This window comes from Hetaerina americana, unplaced genomic scaffold (genome assembly GCF_022747635.1).
Source record: "Hetaerina americana unplaced genomic scaffold, ioHetAmer1.1.p SCAF_5, whole genome shotgun sequence".
Lineage (NCBI taxonomy): Eukaryota > Metazoa > Arthropoda > Insecta > Odonata > Calopterygidae > Hetaerina > Hetaerina americana.
The window spans coordinates 64,503,532-64,523,400 of record NW_027287095.1 but is presented as its reverse complement, the minus strand read 5'-3'; the positions used below and the strand labels follow the sequence as shown (position 1 = coordinate 64,523,400).

Here is a 19,869-nt window from a genome sequence, read left to right as displayed (position 1 = left end):
TATTATAGGTTATTGGCCAAAAGTAAAACGTCTTCTTATGGAAAAACACCCCACAAATATTTGTTCATGGTTACCAAGTTAATGAGGACAAAATCAAATGTGATTTGGTTCAGTAGTGCCTATAATGGCTTGATCATCTTCATTAATGGGCATCATGTGATGGCATTTGTATTTAAAGTTTCAATTTTAAAAATCTAAATTATAATCCTCCAGGTAATGAAAAAGCATTGGTAGGAAGTCTCCTCTGCATTAATTCCCAAGTCTAATGGTCAACAGACAACTTTGGGGTGTTCGCGCAAAAGTATTAATATCCTAGAGGAGGGATAGAGAACTCCAAAAACAAGAAATGCCATACTTAAAGAAATTGAATCAGCATTGTGGTCCAAGAATGAAATGCTTCTCTGATAAACAATGGATTGGCAGGAAAGAGACTGAAAAAGATCATGAGAAACAATAGAAGAAATTTCTTCGGAAAAGGTAAGGTGGTTACTTCATGCCCTTTATAATCTATTGAAAATGTACTATGTAAAGAGTAGGTCAAGAAAATGTATTTTAACCCAGAGCATGATTTCCCAGTTGGTGCCCCAAGTTTTTTAAACAGGTGGTAGTTTAGACCTCTTATATTGTTAGAGTGGCTCTTTTATCAGTGGGGTGGATGGTAATTGGTTTCACAGTTAAGTGCTCCTGAAAGTTTTTTGTCTCGTTGGAAAATAAATAGGTGTTATGCAGTAACATTCAATTTTTTAAATAAGGGTAAGAAGTTGAGCATTGTCTCCAGGCAGCCCTAATGGCATCAGTACTATTTATTTTACTTTAAAATATTTATTGATTTGTCGAATTTCAATTGTTTAATACTATTCCATGTTAAAATCTGTAAAAAAAATACAGTTCCTTAAAACATTTTGGCCTCCTTACCCTTTTTAGGAAATACATTTTTTCACCAAATTTGAAGTTCTGTGAATGCAACAGTTAATGCGTAAGTTACCCCAGTGGCGGTGAGGTAACATCCTCGTCTGTCAATCCAAGGGTCGATTCCCGTCTGGATGGGTTTTTCTCTCCCTAGGTTTTGGGTGTTTGTAATCGTGTCCATTGTTATCACTGTTAATATTACAATGTAAAAGGCCAAAAAGTGCTGTTTTCGGACTAAGGCTAAATGAGAAATTTCTTTAAAGTAAGAGAATGTTCAATCCTTAAGATTCCGAGATGTCTATCAGATGAAGGATCCATGCTGCTTCTGGGAATTACCATTACATAGGTGTATTGATGGACAACTGATTTGACCATAGTCCTGGAGGCATCTTCAGGTCAAAGTGATCTGTGTCATGATTTGGCCGCTATATATAGGAGATGCTGGCTGGCCCCGAGCTCTCCGATTGGCTCTTTCTTGGTGGCGAATAGAAGATATTTCCCTTTTCCATGCGGAAGTCATGGTGTAGCCATCCTCACCATTGAAATTGTTGGAATTCTTCAATATTTCTAATGCTTCTCTTATGAGTCTCAGAAAATAATGCCTCTCTCTAGCCAGCTCTTTAGTTGGGTTGAACTTAATCGTGTGTCCAGGTTCTGACCATGCATGTTCGACCATTGCCGAAAGTTTGAACTGTTTTGTCTGTGGCCCTTTGGTGCTCCTTGGTTCTGCATCTGATGGACCTTCCTGTTTGGCCAATGTAGGATCCATGTGATGGTAATTTTCTGGAAGCAGCATGGATCCTTCATAAGAGAAAGTTCTTTTCCTTAAAATTATGATAAATTATTCATGCCATGAATGGGAATATATGTGTAGCGAGGATCAGAAAATATTTAGCTTATTATTCTTAATTTTATCCCTCCATAGTACAGAACTCCATAGCCATAATTGACTAAATACTCTTAAGGCTGACTATAAAGGCAAAGGTTTAGCCAGGAGGGTATAGGAAACAGAACATGCCTCCAAATGTCAAGTCTCAAAGAAATAAAAAAGATCTTTTATTAATTTTCAAATGCATGCAAAATAAGGTATGATTGTCACCGAGAGGAAATTCTGGTTATTGTATGTATGCACTGTAGTATTATTAGATGCTGCTTTGACGTCAAGATGAATAATAACCATGATGTTTTACTTATGCACACTAATTGTAGGAGCTGTGGTAAAAATTGTTCTGTTAAGATCACAAATGATCAGTGCCCTAGGTGAACAAAATTGCCTTACTTTATTATTGTGCTCATCACTCAAGATGATAATCTTGTTTCTGTCAATGCACTGAAAGTGAATAACAGTAAGCTGAAATTTGGAAACCCATTATCAAATCCAGTGAGAAAATGTATCTTACTGAATTTGTCTGGGATAGAGTTTTGGAACAAATACTTCCTAGTTCTCTACTTTTTAAGTTTGTAAAACACCAATAACTCCTTTCACTATAGAGAAGACCTGTAACTAATGTAACTACCTGGTTTGATTGATGAGAGTGGCATTTACCTCATATTAAGTCTGCCAGTTGTTTTGAAGTAAGATCTGGTAGCTATCACTCAACTTAGGTGAAGCTGGGGGGTCACCCAGAATGACCTATCATTGGACTAAGACGCGAGTGATTCAATCTAATTCAGGCTAAAACTGACTTTTTTCTTAATGGTAACAATACATTTGTTTGGGATAAATACACGAAGAATTGACCCAACAGGAAAAACTTATACGTACATTTTATGAATTCATTATGTTACATTTATTTTTCTATATGAGGTACACATTTCACAAACCTCTCATCACCCATAGCTAGAGAGATTCAAGAGGCGTCGTGTAATAGAATGAATTTGATGTGGCACTGAAATATTTTTTTGTGACATATCATTAAATACTACCGAGCCATTTTGTCTAGGTCATTTTCCTTTACTCTCACTAGTCCTTATGATGTTAGTGTAACGAAACTAGTCGACGAATAGAGTTTATTTTGTGGAAAGCAAAGATATTATTTTTCCTAAGTTAAATTACTACGTTGAGAAGTTGAAAAAAATGTATTACTGCTAAAATGGTGGTAAGTTAATCTTACGTTTGTCTTATCTCAAGTCAAAGTGGTTTCTCTAACATTGGCTCTTTCCCATGTGAATAAGCAACGACAACATTTTCCTATGTATTATAATGATTGGGAATGAGGAGAATGACATTAATTGAAGTTAGGGGGGAGGTTTCATAACCACAGTTAAATGACATGATAATTACTTAAGTGTGGATGCTTAAACCTGATGAGCGTTGTCTTATCAAAGAAATCGCATGCTGCTCTGATGAAGCGAAAAAGGTGGTGAAAGTCTTCCTCTCTAGCCTCAAAAGGATTATGCGAATCCTGCACAAACCTTTGATCCAATGTAAACCGCTGCGTTTCCTTTTTACGTATACTCTTCATATGCAAGCATTACTCCTTGGTAATTATTAACAAAGTGTGCCATTTCTGTTGAAAATGACTACTGCTTACATGCGCATTTTAACGAAGAAGAAAAATTTTACTCCCTCTCCTGGACCAACGTGATAGATTTTACCATCGGGCTCTCCCAGAAGTTCCTTCGCAAGTTACAGACTTGAGCTGATAGACTCATTTTCTCTCCGAGAGACTCATCTTTCTCTACCTCGGGAGAAAACAAGTTACGGAGTTGGGTTTGGATAATCAGCTGTTTGGGTAGTTTTGGATCCACCTTTCTCTGCAGAAAACAAGTTACAGACTTGGGTCTCTGGCCCTCCATAAAGTGCATGTATGTATACATTCCTATTTATCCTTCTGAAGAAGGTGGTTGTGCATCCACTGCAAATTCAAAAAAAGCTTTTTATATATATTTTTATGCTTGTGTTTAAAGTACAACTTAAAAGTAAAAGGAGATATATGCTCTGCCTTCGTAAAACGAAGTTTGATGCTTGGTGCATTCCGAATTTCCACTTCACTGCTCAAACGTCTATTTTTTACTCCTAATTAAGGTTTAATGCGATTTAAACCTATTTTTAAAATTTGGAGAGAGTGAGGAACATATTCATCGGTGAGATCTATTAATATCCTTCGTGACTCTATATCCGTGTTCAGATTGCATTAATTCACAGAAACTTCTCCATTCGTCATGCATCCCGTTATCGGGGTGGCACACATTTTCTAATGAGTGTCACAAGTTAGCTAAACGGCGTTGTGATGTGGGATCACATAAAATGAAATAAGTATACCATCCTCTTTTTAGAGAGTCCAATCGTGAATGTTCCGGATCACAGTTCTCTGACCCTACTTGTTTTTCTGTGTGAACAAGTTTAAGAAGTTTTGAGAAGCTCCAAGGAAAGTCATTACAAACGTTTCACCGAAGAGACAAAATTGTGACTGGAGTAATTCGTTATTCCCTACCGGACCCACTCATATTTAGAGTATTACCCTTGGTTTTGTGCAAATTAATTCCATTAAGCGGCCTCCTCGAGCGCTCTTTTGCATAATAACGAACCGGAAAACGGCGACCCATTACGATCTTTGGTTTGCGTTCGATTCGTACCCCTTTCATTCAAATTGCAATTTCTGCATATTAATTATTGCTCCGAATGGCGAATAAATTACGTCAGTTCAGAGCTGTTGTATTATGAATCACATTACTTGAGATCATAAAATAGTATTGCCTCTGAATAATTTGCTTGTTCATTCAATTCCGATTAGTTATAAACCTCAATGATATATATTCCGCAGAACGTTGTAGACCGTAAATAAAAAATATGGAAAATGCTCTCGAGAGACGAAATTGGCAATAGTAGTAGTTAATGTTATACCCATTAAAAGTAATTTTTGTTTGATGTTTCATGGCAAACATATTGATATAAAAGAAAAAATTGTGACATTGACATCGGAAAAGAGCCGAATCCGAACATAGAGAGACAGAGGTATTGTGATGATATTAAATTTATCATTAATAATAAAAGTAAAATACCTATTCTTTCCTGAAAGCAAAATAAATGAGGGCATGCATCTTGTTGAAATTGATCGGGATGGTACTTGGGTGGTAGATATTGTGGGAGGAGCATGAGTATTTGAGTCTGACAAGTTAGCGCAATTATGGATAGCTGTAGGTAACTTGGTAGGGACAGGGAATCGAGGAAGGTTGGAGAGAAACCTAGCGTCGGCATTAGCTACTCTTAATCAAAGGCGCCTAAGGGTCTAACAGGTTAACGTCCCATCCAACGGACGGCAGACTGCACTTGAAGTTGTATCACAATAGCACCCCAAGTAGTAATCAGGACACCGGATTCGAACCCAGAACATCAGGGTGGGAAGACAGTACATTAGCCACCGCAATATCCGGGTCCCCCAAGGTATAGAGCTCTATGTTCAAAGGACGTCAGGTTGCAAACAAGGCAGCAGGTCGTCAAAACGTTCGCATGGAGCATGGCACTGTACGGATCGAAGATATGGACATAGAAGTGGACCAGCGAAGAATGTAAGCCTCTGAGACATGGTACTGTAGGTGAATACTGAAGATTAATTAAATAAAAAATTAGGATCGAAGAAGTATACGGAAGAGCAGATGAAGAAAGTAGCTCATGGAGAACCCTTAACGGCCAAGAAGAACTAGATGCCTTGTGCGCCATTGAGGCACAATCTATTAGTTGGGAACATAATAGAAGGGGAAATTCAAGGGAAGACCCCGCTAGGAAAACCAAGAGGCAAGTACACAATGAAGAAGGACGACAAACAGAGAGCCTATCAGGGGATGAAGGAATTAACAATGAATAGAAATTAAAAGAAGGCGTATAAACCAATCTTAAGATTGAAAGTGATTATGAAACTTGTCGAGTACTGAATTGAGAAAATATTGGAGATGATATGAAGAGGAGAAACAAGTGGTGCAGTTAAGTTTCGATGGGTTCTCATAGAATCATGCCTAAGGGTTCAATATAATTGAGAGATGTTAAAAAAAGAGTGATATATATATATATATATATATATATATATATATATATATATATATATATATATAAACTTTGTTTTATATATTCAAAAACATAAATTGAATTTATTGTGTAAAACACTGTACATGCATCAAATTGCGACGCCTTTTACTGAAACAATATTGAGTTCAAATCAAGGAAATTAGCACCATACATGCATTGTACATTAAGATAACAATATAGCATTAAAATTTAATTTTGGCGCAAATTATGTGATTAAAGACTTAATGTTCATTCTTATTGCACAGCTCTCGCGCAACATCCGATAAGACGGATGGTTCTCTGCGCATGAATGGATCTCAACCCGACTAACTATGAACGAGGATTCGGAATGCAGCCGGGAAAAAAGTCCCCCCCCCTCCCTGGGAAGCGTGCTCAAGATTTCCTAGTACTTGCGGGATCCTGCGAGTTTAATTTACTACGTTTGCTCGGGATCCCGCCTGTAGGTATTAAATTCTCATTGAAGCAAGCGATTCAATGCATCGCTTCGCATCAATTCGTCCTCGGTCCGGAATTTTTTTTATCGAAATCACCCTATAATTGAGCTTAAATATCATATCTCCAGTGAGTTTTATTTTCATGTTAAAACTTAAAAAAAAATGATTGTCTGCTCATTAGGACGAATGGGTTGGGAGGAGCGGTTAGCCACTTGCGTCCTTGGCGCATTAAGATTCAACGGAACCTGTTTAAAACCCTTTTGATCTTCTTTTAAACTTATCCGGCCATTCATCGTATCCGGGGCCATTTAGCTTCGCTATAATTGGGAGTGTTGGCTCTAACGAAATAAAAATCAATATTCATGGAGTCTTCCATATTTGAATAAAAGCCATCCTGTACACTAGGCAGGATGCCTCCACTCCTGTACCTGAACACTTCACATTTGCGGTCATTGACGCTATGCTCTCTTCACGACGTTTTGGCAAGAAGATTTTGTGTCGATAAATACTTAATAATTATTTAGATGTATTAAGGTTTTAATATTTGTTTCCATTTGTTGGTTAATAGATTAACTTTTTCCGCGTACAGTCTCTAAGAATTAATAAAATTTAAACTAAATATCATCGTCGATTGCCATGCTCATACCTTAACGCACATTCCAAAATGTAAAAAAATCGGAAATAAGGCGATTGTGGAAGTTTCTGCGTTAGCTCTAGTTTCGTTTTGCTATGTAAAAGGATTAAAGAAATTTTAAAAATTGTGGATGCACCTGTGGGCGACGAGAGGGAGTTGTTAAGGAAAATCCGAGAAAGGCTGAAATAGTATCTGAAGGAGATATTGAAAGTTAGTGGAATGTTTAAGGCCGTAATAGGGAGAATGTTAGGTGAGTATAGAAGAGAAAGGAAGATAGACGGCAGAACGCTGGTAGAAGTTGCGGATAACTGAAAAAGGAAACAATGTGCGGCAAACAAAATAAGTTTTCGCGATAGGTTGTGGATAACAGTCGTTAGGAACCGTACAAAAACCTACCCTGAATACGTGGAAAACCTTGAATGAAAATGAATATATGTACCTTTGAACTTCAATTATTATTAAATGTTAATTTACTAAATAAGTGTGTATCGAGTTTGATATTCGAACTCATTTGATTCTTCCGATTTTAATTTCAATTTTTATCCAGCCCCAGGGCAAGTAATCAACCAAAAGACTGCTATCATTACTTTTGGGAATATAGGAAGCACGGATCCTAATTTAAGCTAATTCCAATACTCTTCCATTATTTCTCATTCATACATTTTTAAAACTTTATTTCCTATTTTTTTCTTTTTCCGAGTGGAATTTGCTACTTGGTTATTTTTATATTGTGGGAGAAGATTAAAATAAAATGCCACGTGGGCTAGGTCAGCAGGCTCATTTCGAATGATAAAATGAGCTTGCGTATCAAGAAAGGGAGCAAGTACGAGTAGATAGACCACCCAAATGAGGCCCGATTTAACTCGCAGTGATAGTTTGTGATGAAGCCTGTAGTTCATCGCAATCTGAACATAACATTTTTTACTCAATAAAATACCGCTTTTAGACTGAATTTGCAACACAAAATATAGCACCACGGAATATTCATAAATGGTAATAAAGAATAATATAGCATTTGACAACTATCGCCGATATCTTGAGTGTCGCGCATGTGGGCGTTGCAATCGTCAGTTTGTGACCGACATGCAAGTTTCGGCATCTTACAATAGATTGGATATTGTAAAGTAAAAATTGGAATCAGGCTTCTTTTAATTACGCATAAACACATTTATATTCCAACAAATACCGATCCAAAACGTCGGCTAAGTGATCTTGTTCGAGGACTCCAGCAGCCTTTTGGTTATTAGCATTTGATAACCAATGAATCGCTGATAATTTCGATTGCAAAACCTGTGGTAAATTTCCTATTGTGATTTCAGCAATATTTTGGGTGGATCAAGAAGAGAACCTGCGGGAGGAGGACACAAAAGAAAAAGGTCTTCTCGCACGGGGCACATAACCGCTCCCATACTCGAAGGAATCCTCGGAAAGACTGAGGTGCGACCTTGGGGGTGGTGGCGCTTTTGCCCCTCTTTCGCAGAGGTGAGTGTGGGAGAGAGCATTTGTATGCTTGTTCCGCGGGGGCATCGAAGGAGTCGGGAGTGTGAGAGCGGCGGACGCCCCAGGTCGGGAGGGGGAGACTACTCGACTGCCAAGAGATGGCCCGAGAGTGGGGATGAGAGCATGTAGGAAGAGAAAGGGGGGGACGAAAGAGGTGAGGGGACAGAATAAGGTGAGGAGGAGAAATGAGTGGGAGGAGTTTCGGAGGGGATGGAGGTGAGGAGAGGTGCTCACAACTAGACGGGAAAGCGGCGCTCGGATTCGCCCTCTTCGGACGCCGCTGCTTGCGTCGAGTGACTTCAACGTCCGCTTCTCGCCGCCGCGCGGAGGGCCTTCCTTTACCTCGTCTTCTGGGAGCGAGGTAACCAGTCAACCACATATTGTGTTAGCAATAAGTTACGAGTGATGTCAATGTTACACTGTTTTCCTATGTTCTGAAAATTTCCTTCGTTTTCTCTTTCGTGCCCTCACCGTTCGATGGAATTAATTCGTTTGATATCTAAGTTCTTCTAATCATCATTCAGCCCACGCCGAATGGTCTATGACCATTCAGCCAACAGATAGTGGTAAAAACTTTCATCACGTGATGATGTGATCCGATCTGCTTGTGAGCGAACAGTGTTGTGAGAGTTTCAGGGAGAAGTTTATGATTGTGTTGACAGTTGTTTCTGCTGTGTGCATGATTCCGAGGGTCTAGAGTGGCGTAGCCACCCCACATGGCATCCAGGGACAGTAAGGGTTACTTCCTTCCCCCTCTTCGATCCCGATATGAGCTCTCTTGAATGCCATTTAGTATATCGCCCGAGTGTCGTTCCGGTCGCGAAAAGATTTTTCAGCGGTGCCAGTCTTTGTTAGCCTTCGGCAAACTGTTTATCCTAATTTCCTTGGCAAATTTGATATGAGGCTGTGAGTGTTTCCGAGAAGTGCATTTTTATGTGATTACGTTCGTCGATGTTTTCATTCTTCTATGAAAATGCTGTGGAAATATTCTAAGTTAAATGGAAAACGGATTCCTGAGTCCTGTATTATTTTTCTTTACTTTTTGCCGATTTTTATGACTAGTTACCCATTTTTAATAATTGATTTGCACTGACGTAATCGCCGATTTCTTCGATGATCTTTGATTGTGGCTTTCAAAAATTATTTAAATGGAAGAAATTTAGCTTTGAGAAAGTAGATTAAGGAGTGAAGATTGGAATATGCCAGCGCTAATTCTCTGAGCAAAATGAAAAAGTTTATAGCCACATGGAATTCCTCGCTATTTTTTGCTTATACTCTGGTGCGGAGCAGTGACGGAAGATGGTCTAGATATTAGATTAGCTCCAAGACGTGACTGTCAAGGAGGTGACGGATCATCTTTCATTTATAATTATGATTGCATTCAAGGGACACAGTAGGGATCACAAAGCTCTCTAATACCTTCACCTATTGCTTGCACGTTCTTTTGGCAAGGTTTGTGAGTACCTGGCATCCACGACCTAAAGAGGCCGCGATATTCTCACCGATTTATTTCTTCCCGAAAGGAGAATTTCCTGCTTAAAACGCACTCCAAAGGTTACTCATTAAATTATTAGAAGTGAGCGGAATATGAAATCTTGATGAATTTGTAGGATTCCTATACTAATCGAGCATTAACCAGTCGAAACAAAACTCCAAGGTAGCCACGGGCTTTTAAGAATAATCACTGCCACTAAAAAGTTTCCTATTGTCTTGAACAACCGGAAATGCTGAATTAATATATTCTGCAACGAATGACGACACTGCCTGGAAGGAGAAAACGGGAGAGAAGGGGAAATGAAGAGGAGAAGGTGGGGGTGTCAAAAAAAGGAGGTCACTGGTAGGAAACGATTTGGAGAAAGGGGTAAGAGGGCGGATGAAGAAGGGGGTTGGGCCGGGAACCTATGCTGAGCGAGTGGTGATGTTTGTGCTCTGACAAGGAGGAAGGAATTTTTTCTCGGAGGCCAAACATCTTTGAGTGCACAGGACATACGGCGTAAGATACGTTCACGGACCTTATAACGCATTCCTTACCCGCCGAGTATACTCGTTTGCATTTGGTGTTATTTTTAAGCATTTCGACACACTAACATGCTTCTTTAGCTCTGTAAACGTAGTGAAGGAGGCGATAAGGGGACATATTTATATCATCGAGTCATCAAGACTTGTGGTTTTCCCGTGGACGGTACTCGTAGCAGACTCGAGTTCTTGTCTGCGGATCTGCAGATTTTCCTGTACGTGTGCCATTGAATTTTTTATCAGGCTCGTCGGAGGTGGAAAGAGGAAAAATTTATTTCATTCTTTCTTTTGCTCTCCGGGTCTCTTGGATCCTAATAACCCACCCCATCGCTTTCATCAGATATTTCAAGAGCCGAACTGCCAAACTTCGTAGCATCCATACTAAAGGTGGAACTCGAAACCGCGATCTTTGGGTTATCTGGCGAGTGCGTTACCCGCTTGAATAATCTCTGTCAACGTTGAATTTCATTCACCCTGAATCGTGAAAAAGGAAGGACTTGGACAAAGTAGTCACTGGCAAGATGAAACGAAACCGCGAGCGGGATCAGTTTTGGTAGATAGCCTAAAAAAGTTACCAATCCCCTTACGAAATTTGTTACATACGAAAGAAATAGTAATTAGTTACATACAAAATTAGTTACAGATATGACAGGTATGTCCAATACTTGTCATATCTGTAACTAATTTCGTTTAGCCACATAAAAAATTAAATTACGACTGCTGTAAATAATTTCTGTCTATTATTTCCAATTATAAAGCAATGCCAGGACATATGATTCTCATGTTTTCATTTTTATATTTTGTTTTTTTTTAATGCAACATGCCTTAACCTGTCCTAATTCTTCAAAATTATCGGGAACCCCGGAAAATATTTCATAGACAGTAGTATTACCCTGCGAGGTCACACGTGAATATTTGTGGTTTTTCACTCCAAATCCTGATGCAATGATGTTTCTTAAAACTAGCTTTAAAAATATCGCTCCCTGTTGAGTTGACTTCTGTCAATTAACATTTTTTCATCATTAAATTAATGACATAAGCTCGTCTTTGTCATAATAAAATAAATCAAATTAGTCCAATATTGGAGAAATATTCCTCATCATCATTCCAGACTAGAGATAAATTCTAAGATAGGTTTCTCTCTTTCCACTACATTGCCAGTACCTTTAAAACCCTTCCAAGTTTTTCTAATAGTATGTCTGGATGCTTGGATCTTTTCAGCTACAATGAATGTATTGTGAAAGTGGGATTTTGAATTCATATGAAATAAACCCAGGATTAAGATATTGCAGAATTTGTATTGGTGCCAACAATGGACTCGGCGACTGTAGCGACGACAAGGAAGAAGTTTTGTCGGCGAAGAATGAGGAGGAGAGGAAGGTTGGTTGACTGGATCCGCCGATCTCGTCATCAGCATTGCGTGTGTCCTCCCTATGCCGAGGACGGAGAAGTGGTCTGCTTGCCACGGTAATACTTTCCCGTTTTTATTCCACGGAGGAAAGGTGAGGTGTGGGAGGTGGGGTGCGATATAAACGGATGGGATCCATTACGAGGAAGAGTCGTAGGAATACGAGAGAAAGGGGTCTTTGGAGAAAGTGTCGAGACGTCTTCATTCTCCCTTCCAGACTGGCTTACTTTGTTAAGAGGAGGAGAGTATTGAAACTCTTCGTTAGCCATTAAATTTTAATTTGAGCTCAAACCGTTATTCGACTTGCAACACCATGTTTGTCATCCACTGCAGAGAGGAGCTACATTTAGAGAAACATGAGGACAGGCAACGATTGTTTTTTGTTGAATTGATTATTATATATTACAGCAGTATTGCGACGAAGTAAGTTTTTGTTGGATTCGGGAAGTAATCACTGTCAGTGTCACTTCAAGGCCCAGCCTAACACGACATTGAGCCCCTATAGCCATACATTCCAATCGATCATTATTTAACTCCACATATACACTTGCATGTCTAATCTTTTCCTCCCTTTGCCTCACATTGTTACTGCATTTAAAATAGCGTTCAATTTTCGCTATTTCTTTCCTGACGCAAAGCCCAGTCTACCAAAAGTGATGAGTATGGATGGAGTCTTATTTTTAGAGTTCGTAATTATATTTTCCCAGAACATATACAACGCAGTGAAATACAGCAGTTTTAAAGTGTAAAAATCATTCGTATTTACCGTATTGACGGATGAATCCGTTAAAAGTTACCGTCGCGGCACCTTCGCAATTTCTTTGAACTTGTCATGCAACGCAGTGTTTTTGCGGTCATCGCAATTATTTTTACGGGCACAATTGCAAAATTTATAGGCTATAAAAGTTGGATATCGATGAATCCAACTATGGTTCTTATGTATCTATATAATACTCTGGAATTTCTTTGGCAGAAGGAGTAAAGTTTTTATTTCGCCAAAAAATATTTTTTTGTGGTTTATAAGTGCCATTTTTACGTATCAGCTGAGGTCGTTGAAGGATATTTATTGCGAAATGGCTCTGCACGCACTGCGCATAGAAGTGGCGTCGAGTGTTTTCGTGGCGTGGAAACATCGCGGGTTGATACAGGTCATGGGTGTGGAACGGTCTTCGAAACTGTGTCAGCTAGGGAAGCTCTTCCAATAGGCCCACGTCTTTTTGGGTGTTCGTACGTAACCGCGATGGGCGATCGGATCGCGAGCTATCTCGTAACGCATCAGGTCGCTAATGCAACAGAAATTTCCCATGTGCCTCTCTCAAAATTGAAGGGAAAATATGATATAAATTTTTGATGAAACTTATTTATTTTTTCAAGTTCAGGAACGAGAGTGGATTAATACAGTTTTTAATTTTTTTGGTGGAAGTGTGGCAGTATTGGGAAGTGTTCTTGGAATTTGCCCATAGGATCCTTGGTTCCGAGGTTTTTAGAGCAATAATGAGATTAAGCAATTTCTGTGATAGATTTAAATTTTGCTGCAAGTAAAGAGACGGCATTAACTGCTAAGGATGAGGTGGAGAGTTTTAGTCGCCCGTCGCGATTACGTGGAGTTTGTTATGCTACCCCATAAAAACGCTATCCATTTCTTCACACTTATGTGGTTATTAAATAAAACAAGTTATGGAAGATACGAGGGTCATCCGGAAAGTAGTACCCGTTCGTGCCGCATGAAGTGCTGACGACGCGAGTAGCCGCTGGACGAGGTCAGATAGCTTCAGTGGCTTGTCTGCCTTCTCTGAGCCAAGTTGCGTGACGCTAGCATTGCCTGTGTTGTTTCTGTGATTGTTTACAATGTTTAAAAAAATTGAGAACGCCGCCAGTTGTGAAGTGAGGGCAGTGATTAAATTCCTCAATGCAAGAAACGTTCGCCCATGTGATATTCATCGCCAATTAAAGGAGGTGTATGGAGACAATGTAATGGACGAGTCGTCTGTTCGGCGGTGGTGTCGCAACTTCAACATGGGGAGGGGGAACACACGACGATGAGCGTTCGGAGAGACTGTCTGTCATTACAGACCAACTGGTGAGCTCAGTTGACGAATTCGTGAGGAACGATCGGCGCGTCACAATTGATGACATCTGCGAGCATTTTCCCAATGTTTCTCGAACAATTGTTCATGAAATTGTTAAACACCATCTGCATTATGCAAAAATTTGTGCAAGATGGGTCCCTCGCGTATCTCAATGAGCTGGCGGCGAAGGACTATGCAGCAGGAATATAGAAACTTGTCACACGTTATGACAAATGCCTTAATTTGCTTGGAGATTATGTTGAGAAGTAGTTTAAAGTATCCTCTTTCAAATAAAATTTGTTATGTTTGTTAATATTTACTTTTGTGTCTTTATTTCACGAACGGGTACTACTTTCCGGATGACCCTCGTATATCAAGGTAAAATTTTTAGTTTCTTCAAACAGAGCTGAGCAAGCATCAAATCCATTCAAACTACTCGACAATAAAAATTATATATCTCCATCGCCGTTGAGAATGGCTATGAATCTGTAGATAATATATGTACGGGTGATAACAATGATACTTAATTCAAGAAATAAATCTAACTTTTTGTAACAAAAATTAATTTTGCACTATAATATTTTAATTTTGCACACAATATTTTGAGCTATTACTGGTTCAACAATATCATTAAACTTGAGAATTGACCTGTTTTCAATTCAGTAAATTCATGCATGAAGTAGGTGATTAGGCATTTATATGTTCGGGAATTTGGTCCATTGGGAAATTAAGAACATTATTCATTTCCCATTCTATCAATGATGAAATTTTATGCATATTGTCGGCGTTTGATTTGTCATCAGAGGGAAATTTAGCGCTTACATGCATACCCATCACGCCTCGCCGATTAGTTGCGTATTAATGGGAAGTTTCAAACTAATCGATCTATTTCCAACTATTTTTTACTCCTCTCTCTCCGATTCCTTTTTTTTTCTTTTCTGTGGTTTATTGAGTGTGCCCATACACTTACTGCATAAGGTGATTTGCGGGTTGATCGGTTCGTGTAGAGTCCGAAGGGATTTACGAGAGGGCGAGGAGATTAGGATCGGAACATGATCTGCAAATTAATTTTGAATGGGCTTATTAAAGTAGGCACTTCCGGATACACCCGTATTTCCTAAGTACAAAGTCCCGGTGCTTTTCTCACCATATTCGGTACGAGGTGTGGGTTGAAGTTAAGGTCGCAAAAGCCAAAACATATATTGTGCAAGTATTTTTTTACGGCGATACGTAGGGAATAATATAAAAAAAGGAACAACTTTACATGGTCATCATGGTTTCTGAGCTCCTTAGCACTTGGTGTTCATTCGACCTCAATTTCATACTGACGCCGAGGAAGCTAAAATATTACACTCGCTCTATAATTTCTCCGCTCGTACCGCCTCCAGGTCTGTTTCTGCTCTCAACATCCTCGTTTTATGATGCTGGGTTTCTTCATTATGATTTCCGGGTTTCATCCCCGGTAGCTTATTAATTAGCAATAGAGTTCTCGAAGGATGCCCACACAGGCGTTCCAGATCAATATCCAAATGCTGAACATCTTTGTGAGACGGGTGTGATCACTCCCACATGGGATTCGTAGCATTGACATCCTGACTCAAATTGTTTTCCTGGAATCCCGCAGTAACTTCATTTTCATCAAACTAGTGGATGAATTTTCCCATTGATCGCCTGCGTCCATTGAAAAAGTTGAGCATTTCTCTGGGAAATTTACGAGGCAGCGGCCCAGGCCCCGCCCCGCCCCGCGATCATTGCTGCGGAAATCCGCGGTGGAACGCGGAGAAAATCGGATGAAATACACGTCTATGGGTGAAGGCGAAATCGATTACTGTCAATGGGTATTAATACGTGACTGATGATAATGGCCCTCTTCTGACATTTGCTTTGAGGGGTGCGCCGGTGTTATTTGTGCTCCGTCGTTATCCTCGCGCCGCCCCTTTGCCTGAGCCGACACCCATGGAATTTTATGGGCAATTTAACATTGGTTCCGTTTTCTTACTCCTTTCCTCTTTGCAGGATTCTTCCATGCGTGTGGTTTCGCGAACTTTCAAGGTCGAGAAGACAAAGGTGTTCACTCATTTTTCTAAGAAACGTGGTCCTCAAGATTCTTGATGTCTCAGGTGCCGGTTTTCCTCCCGTGAGGAGTGTTTCCTAGAACCTTGGCTGATCGGCGGTCCTACCCTTGTTTTCCACTCCCTCCACTTTGGTTTCAAATCATTTAAAATCTATATGGTCGTAAAGCGATGACACCATGATGAAATGTTTCTTTTCATGCCAATTGACGTAATTGTGATCTCCGATAAAGTTGCGTGATTTTATTAGTAAGTATTAGAGTTAGCATTGCCAAGATTCGATTTCTATTGACCGAGAAATCACATGACCATTGATCTAAATTCAAAGAAAGGCTCATTCGACCCGGAAAAATTACATAAACTCTTTTGGGAACTTTTACAAAAACTGTTTTAGGATCAAAACGTAAGCCGAAATAGACTCCCTCGATGCTTTTTAGTTCGTATATGCCCTGTCTCCCGCATAAAATCTATTGATTGGGTGATTAACGTGTAAAAACTGGAACAGAGAGTTAGTAATTGTTGGCAAGACTAGTGGGTATCACTTGCCTTCTCTTGTGTACCGCCGCCTTTTCATTGTTAGAAAATTTGGAGATTGAAATTTATATTTTTCAGTGATCAGTGATGAATATGCTGTATTAGCATGCAGTCGAAGTACCATGCTTTTTGGTATGTACGTATTTGACTTCGTAATTATAAATCAGGAATTAGCACATTAGGGCAAAACACTAAGTCATATTATAATCTTTATTCTCGAGTTGAATATCGCTAAAAGGAGATTATATGGGTGAAATATTAAATAAAATCATTTTCCCTATCATTGTTGCAAATCGTTTGAAGTGCTAGACCGTTACTGATAACCACTAAGAGAAACTGGTCACTCACACTCCGATAACAGTATCTAGATCGGTAATTCCATTCCATATGTTCTGGTACGTTGGAATAATTAAATGACTCCGGCACTCTCGTTCAAATATGCTTCTTTTTGTTGCACAACAATCACATGTTTACTGCGCGAAAAATATGCATTTCAAATTGAATTTTTTTTAAATGAACACTGATTTTAGGAACCAACAAAGGATTTGTCATTTAGGTTTTTCTCCATCGGTCGTCTGATGTACACTTTTGTAATTCATATGTAAAATATATACTTTTGGCTTTCAACATGTGTCAACTACATCGCAATATTTGCTTCATGCCATTTCATTCCGAGAAATTCCGCAGGACCGCTCCAATGCCGCAGATAGCACTGCAAAGAAAAAATTATATCTAGTTCATACACATCGCCGAAAAAAGCCGAAAGCTCTTCAGCGTCTCAAGAACCGCTCGGATTATTCCTTAGAAAAATTTTAACGGCGCATAGTGTAGGAAAATGTCAAATTCAATGTTTTTTGTAGGAGAAATTTCCTTAATTATATCATCACTGGTGAAACTGCTCACACCATTAAAGTAACCCTATTAAGAAAACAGAGATTAAAATGAATAAACATAACTTAAGTTGAATTACTTTTCATTTGTTCCTACTTGAGTATGGTTTATTACGTTCCATATTTGAGTGAAAATTCACCATAATCCTTTCGACTTTTGAAATTCTTCATCCAATTAAAAATCTGAGCCACTACTGTAAACACCTTCATTTTCTTTTCAGTCAGGCACCTCGATGTATTGAAAAATTAATTACAAGAACCGCCCATTTACTTTGCAAATCACATGCATAATTGCTTATCCCTCTAAGCCGGTTCATCTCTCGAGCAGGCAGGCAGACCCTGCTGCTGTGGTTTTTTTATGACCCCGTAAACGGATTCATTTCCAGGGCATGATGCTCGCGAGTTCGGTGCGGGCGACGGCGCTAGGGGCGCTGTTTTTCTGCGCTCTGTGGAGCGACGTCTCGGACGTATGTGCCGCCGAGGGCCAGAACGAGAACGGATGTGACTGCATGGAGTACTGGAAGTGTGTCATGAGGTAAGCCTTTCGGGAAACGAAGTATCGTACGTCAACTCAACACGCACTCACCTCGGGGATTTTAGGCTCGCGCAAAACGAAATGAGAGCGGCTTGATAAGTCCGTGCAAAAATGAAAAACATTGAAGTCTCCTTAATTAACTTACTATAAAAGCTGCAAATAGACCAGAAAACATGCCGCACGGTTTCTTTTTTGGTCAATCGCGGATCACCCATCTTGCAGATAGCTTTCTCATTTCCCAAATGTCGATGAAAAATATTATGTATCTATCTAGTCGAGATGTTTACGGCATTACCGATCTCATCCGCCTTCACTTTTCTGTCATTCATCGCCATACCATGGATTTGGATGGTTAATGGAGAAGTTAAATCAACGAGGTATCCAGAACGTTAACCGTCATTTCGGTTGATATGGCCATTCCAAATATTTCGAAAACACAATCATTCTAATGGAAGGTGGAGGTTCACCGCATTGGTATTCGGGTTTCTCTTCAGTATCCTGAGGCGATTTTCCTTTCATTGTATAATGTTTGATCAACGCACGAAATTCTCTTTCATCCATCTCTTGGAAATCACTCGACTAACTCGATTCAAACGAACGCTAAACACCAAGCAATAAACTTATCCGACGGAAACTTGGTGGGTATACCTTCAAGAAGCCGTACTAACAGAAAATGACTTTTAAACGCAATAATGGTGATTTTTTGCTTTATCTGACTTTGCACGTAATTTTCAAACCACCATCGTAGTACTAGCACAGCCTGTGGTAGTGGAACCAACTTATTAGATCCATAAGATATATTCGTATTTTTCATCCACCTGAGGAATCCTTATTAAGGAGATGAAATACAGGGTTGCACCCAAAAGTGGTAGGACTGATTTTTTTACAAGAATTTTATTGACGATATACTTACATCGACTTAATAATCTTCAAAGTATGCTCCTTGAGCTGCTACGCACTTAGTATAACGTTGCTCCCATTCCCCGTACGCCCGCTGGAAATTTTCTTTGGTGTTGATATGTCGCTAAGAGCCCCCTCCACCTTACCCTGCCAGGCAGACCCCCCTCCACCGCTCCGTTCGCGCCAGAGAAAATCAGTACTACCACTTTTGGGTGCGACCGTGTATGTATTATCATCAACGCCGTTCTACCGGCGAATGTAAATTTTTGAATGGAGAGACAGAATAACTAAACCTGTAAATCTAATCCTCACGTAACTCAGCGCCAAACTCTACACTTAAATAAACCTATCATCGATTCCATATTTTTTCTGACTCCCTTCACCCCATCCAACATGCCTATCGTTTTCCTCCACCTTCCCCGCTTGCCTGACGAACCATCTCCATACATAATGCTCTGCATCCACACTTTTCTAATTCTCTGAATTCCTCAAACAGTACTCTCTCCCCAATACCATTCCCGGAACTTCTTCGTTAGTTTAGTTTTCCTTAAATGTTCTTTTCCATTGGATGGAAAATAAAGATGCGAAAAACGCGAGATCAATTTCAAAATTTATATTCCTCCGTTGTATTTTTTCAACTGCCATAGAGATAGTTCACAAAGACATTTGTTGGGTAGCTTAGCCAATTATTGACAATTCTATGCGCAAACTTCTCACTTTTGAATGGATTTAGGTCGCTTGCCTGTGTTACGGGCTTTGAGGTCTTAGAGCTTATTCTGAGGCGAGAATTCCCCGAGTCCGGAGAGCTCTCGGACTTATTCCACAACGCAGAACGCATCAGAATGCGTTTTTCTTTGTGGAGCACGTGAATTAATCCGAAAAATAGGAATTCTCTCCACCTAATGAGTTCGAGAATCATTTATCCACGGACTAAATGTAAAA

At 39.6% G+C, this 19,869-nt stretch overlaps 1 protein-coding gene across 1 annotated transcript in view; it reads left to right on the top strand.

Annotated features, from left to right (window-relative positions):
- The first annotated feature begins 8,758 nt into the window (after positions 1-8,758).
- The window catches only part of LOC139693721 (phenoloxidase-activating factor 2-like), a 33,062-nt gene continuing 21,951 nt past the window's right edge, over positions 8,759-19,869 (top strand). Inside the window, exons 1-2 of the mRNA XM_071591982.1 lie at positions 8,759-8,864; positions 17,879-18,027. Of these exons, the coding sequence (XP_071448083.1) occupies positions 17,882-18,027 (146 nt within the window). The 5' untranslated portion in view covers positions 8,759-8,864; positions 17,879-17,881. The remainder of the gene's footprint in view (positions 8,865-17,878; positions 18,028-19,869) is intronic.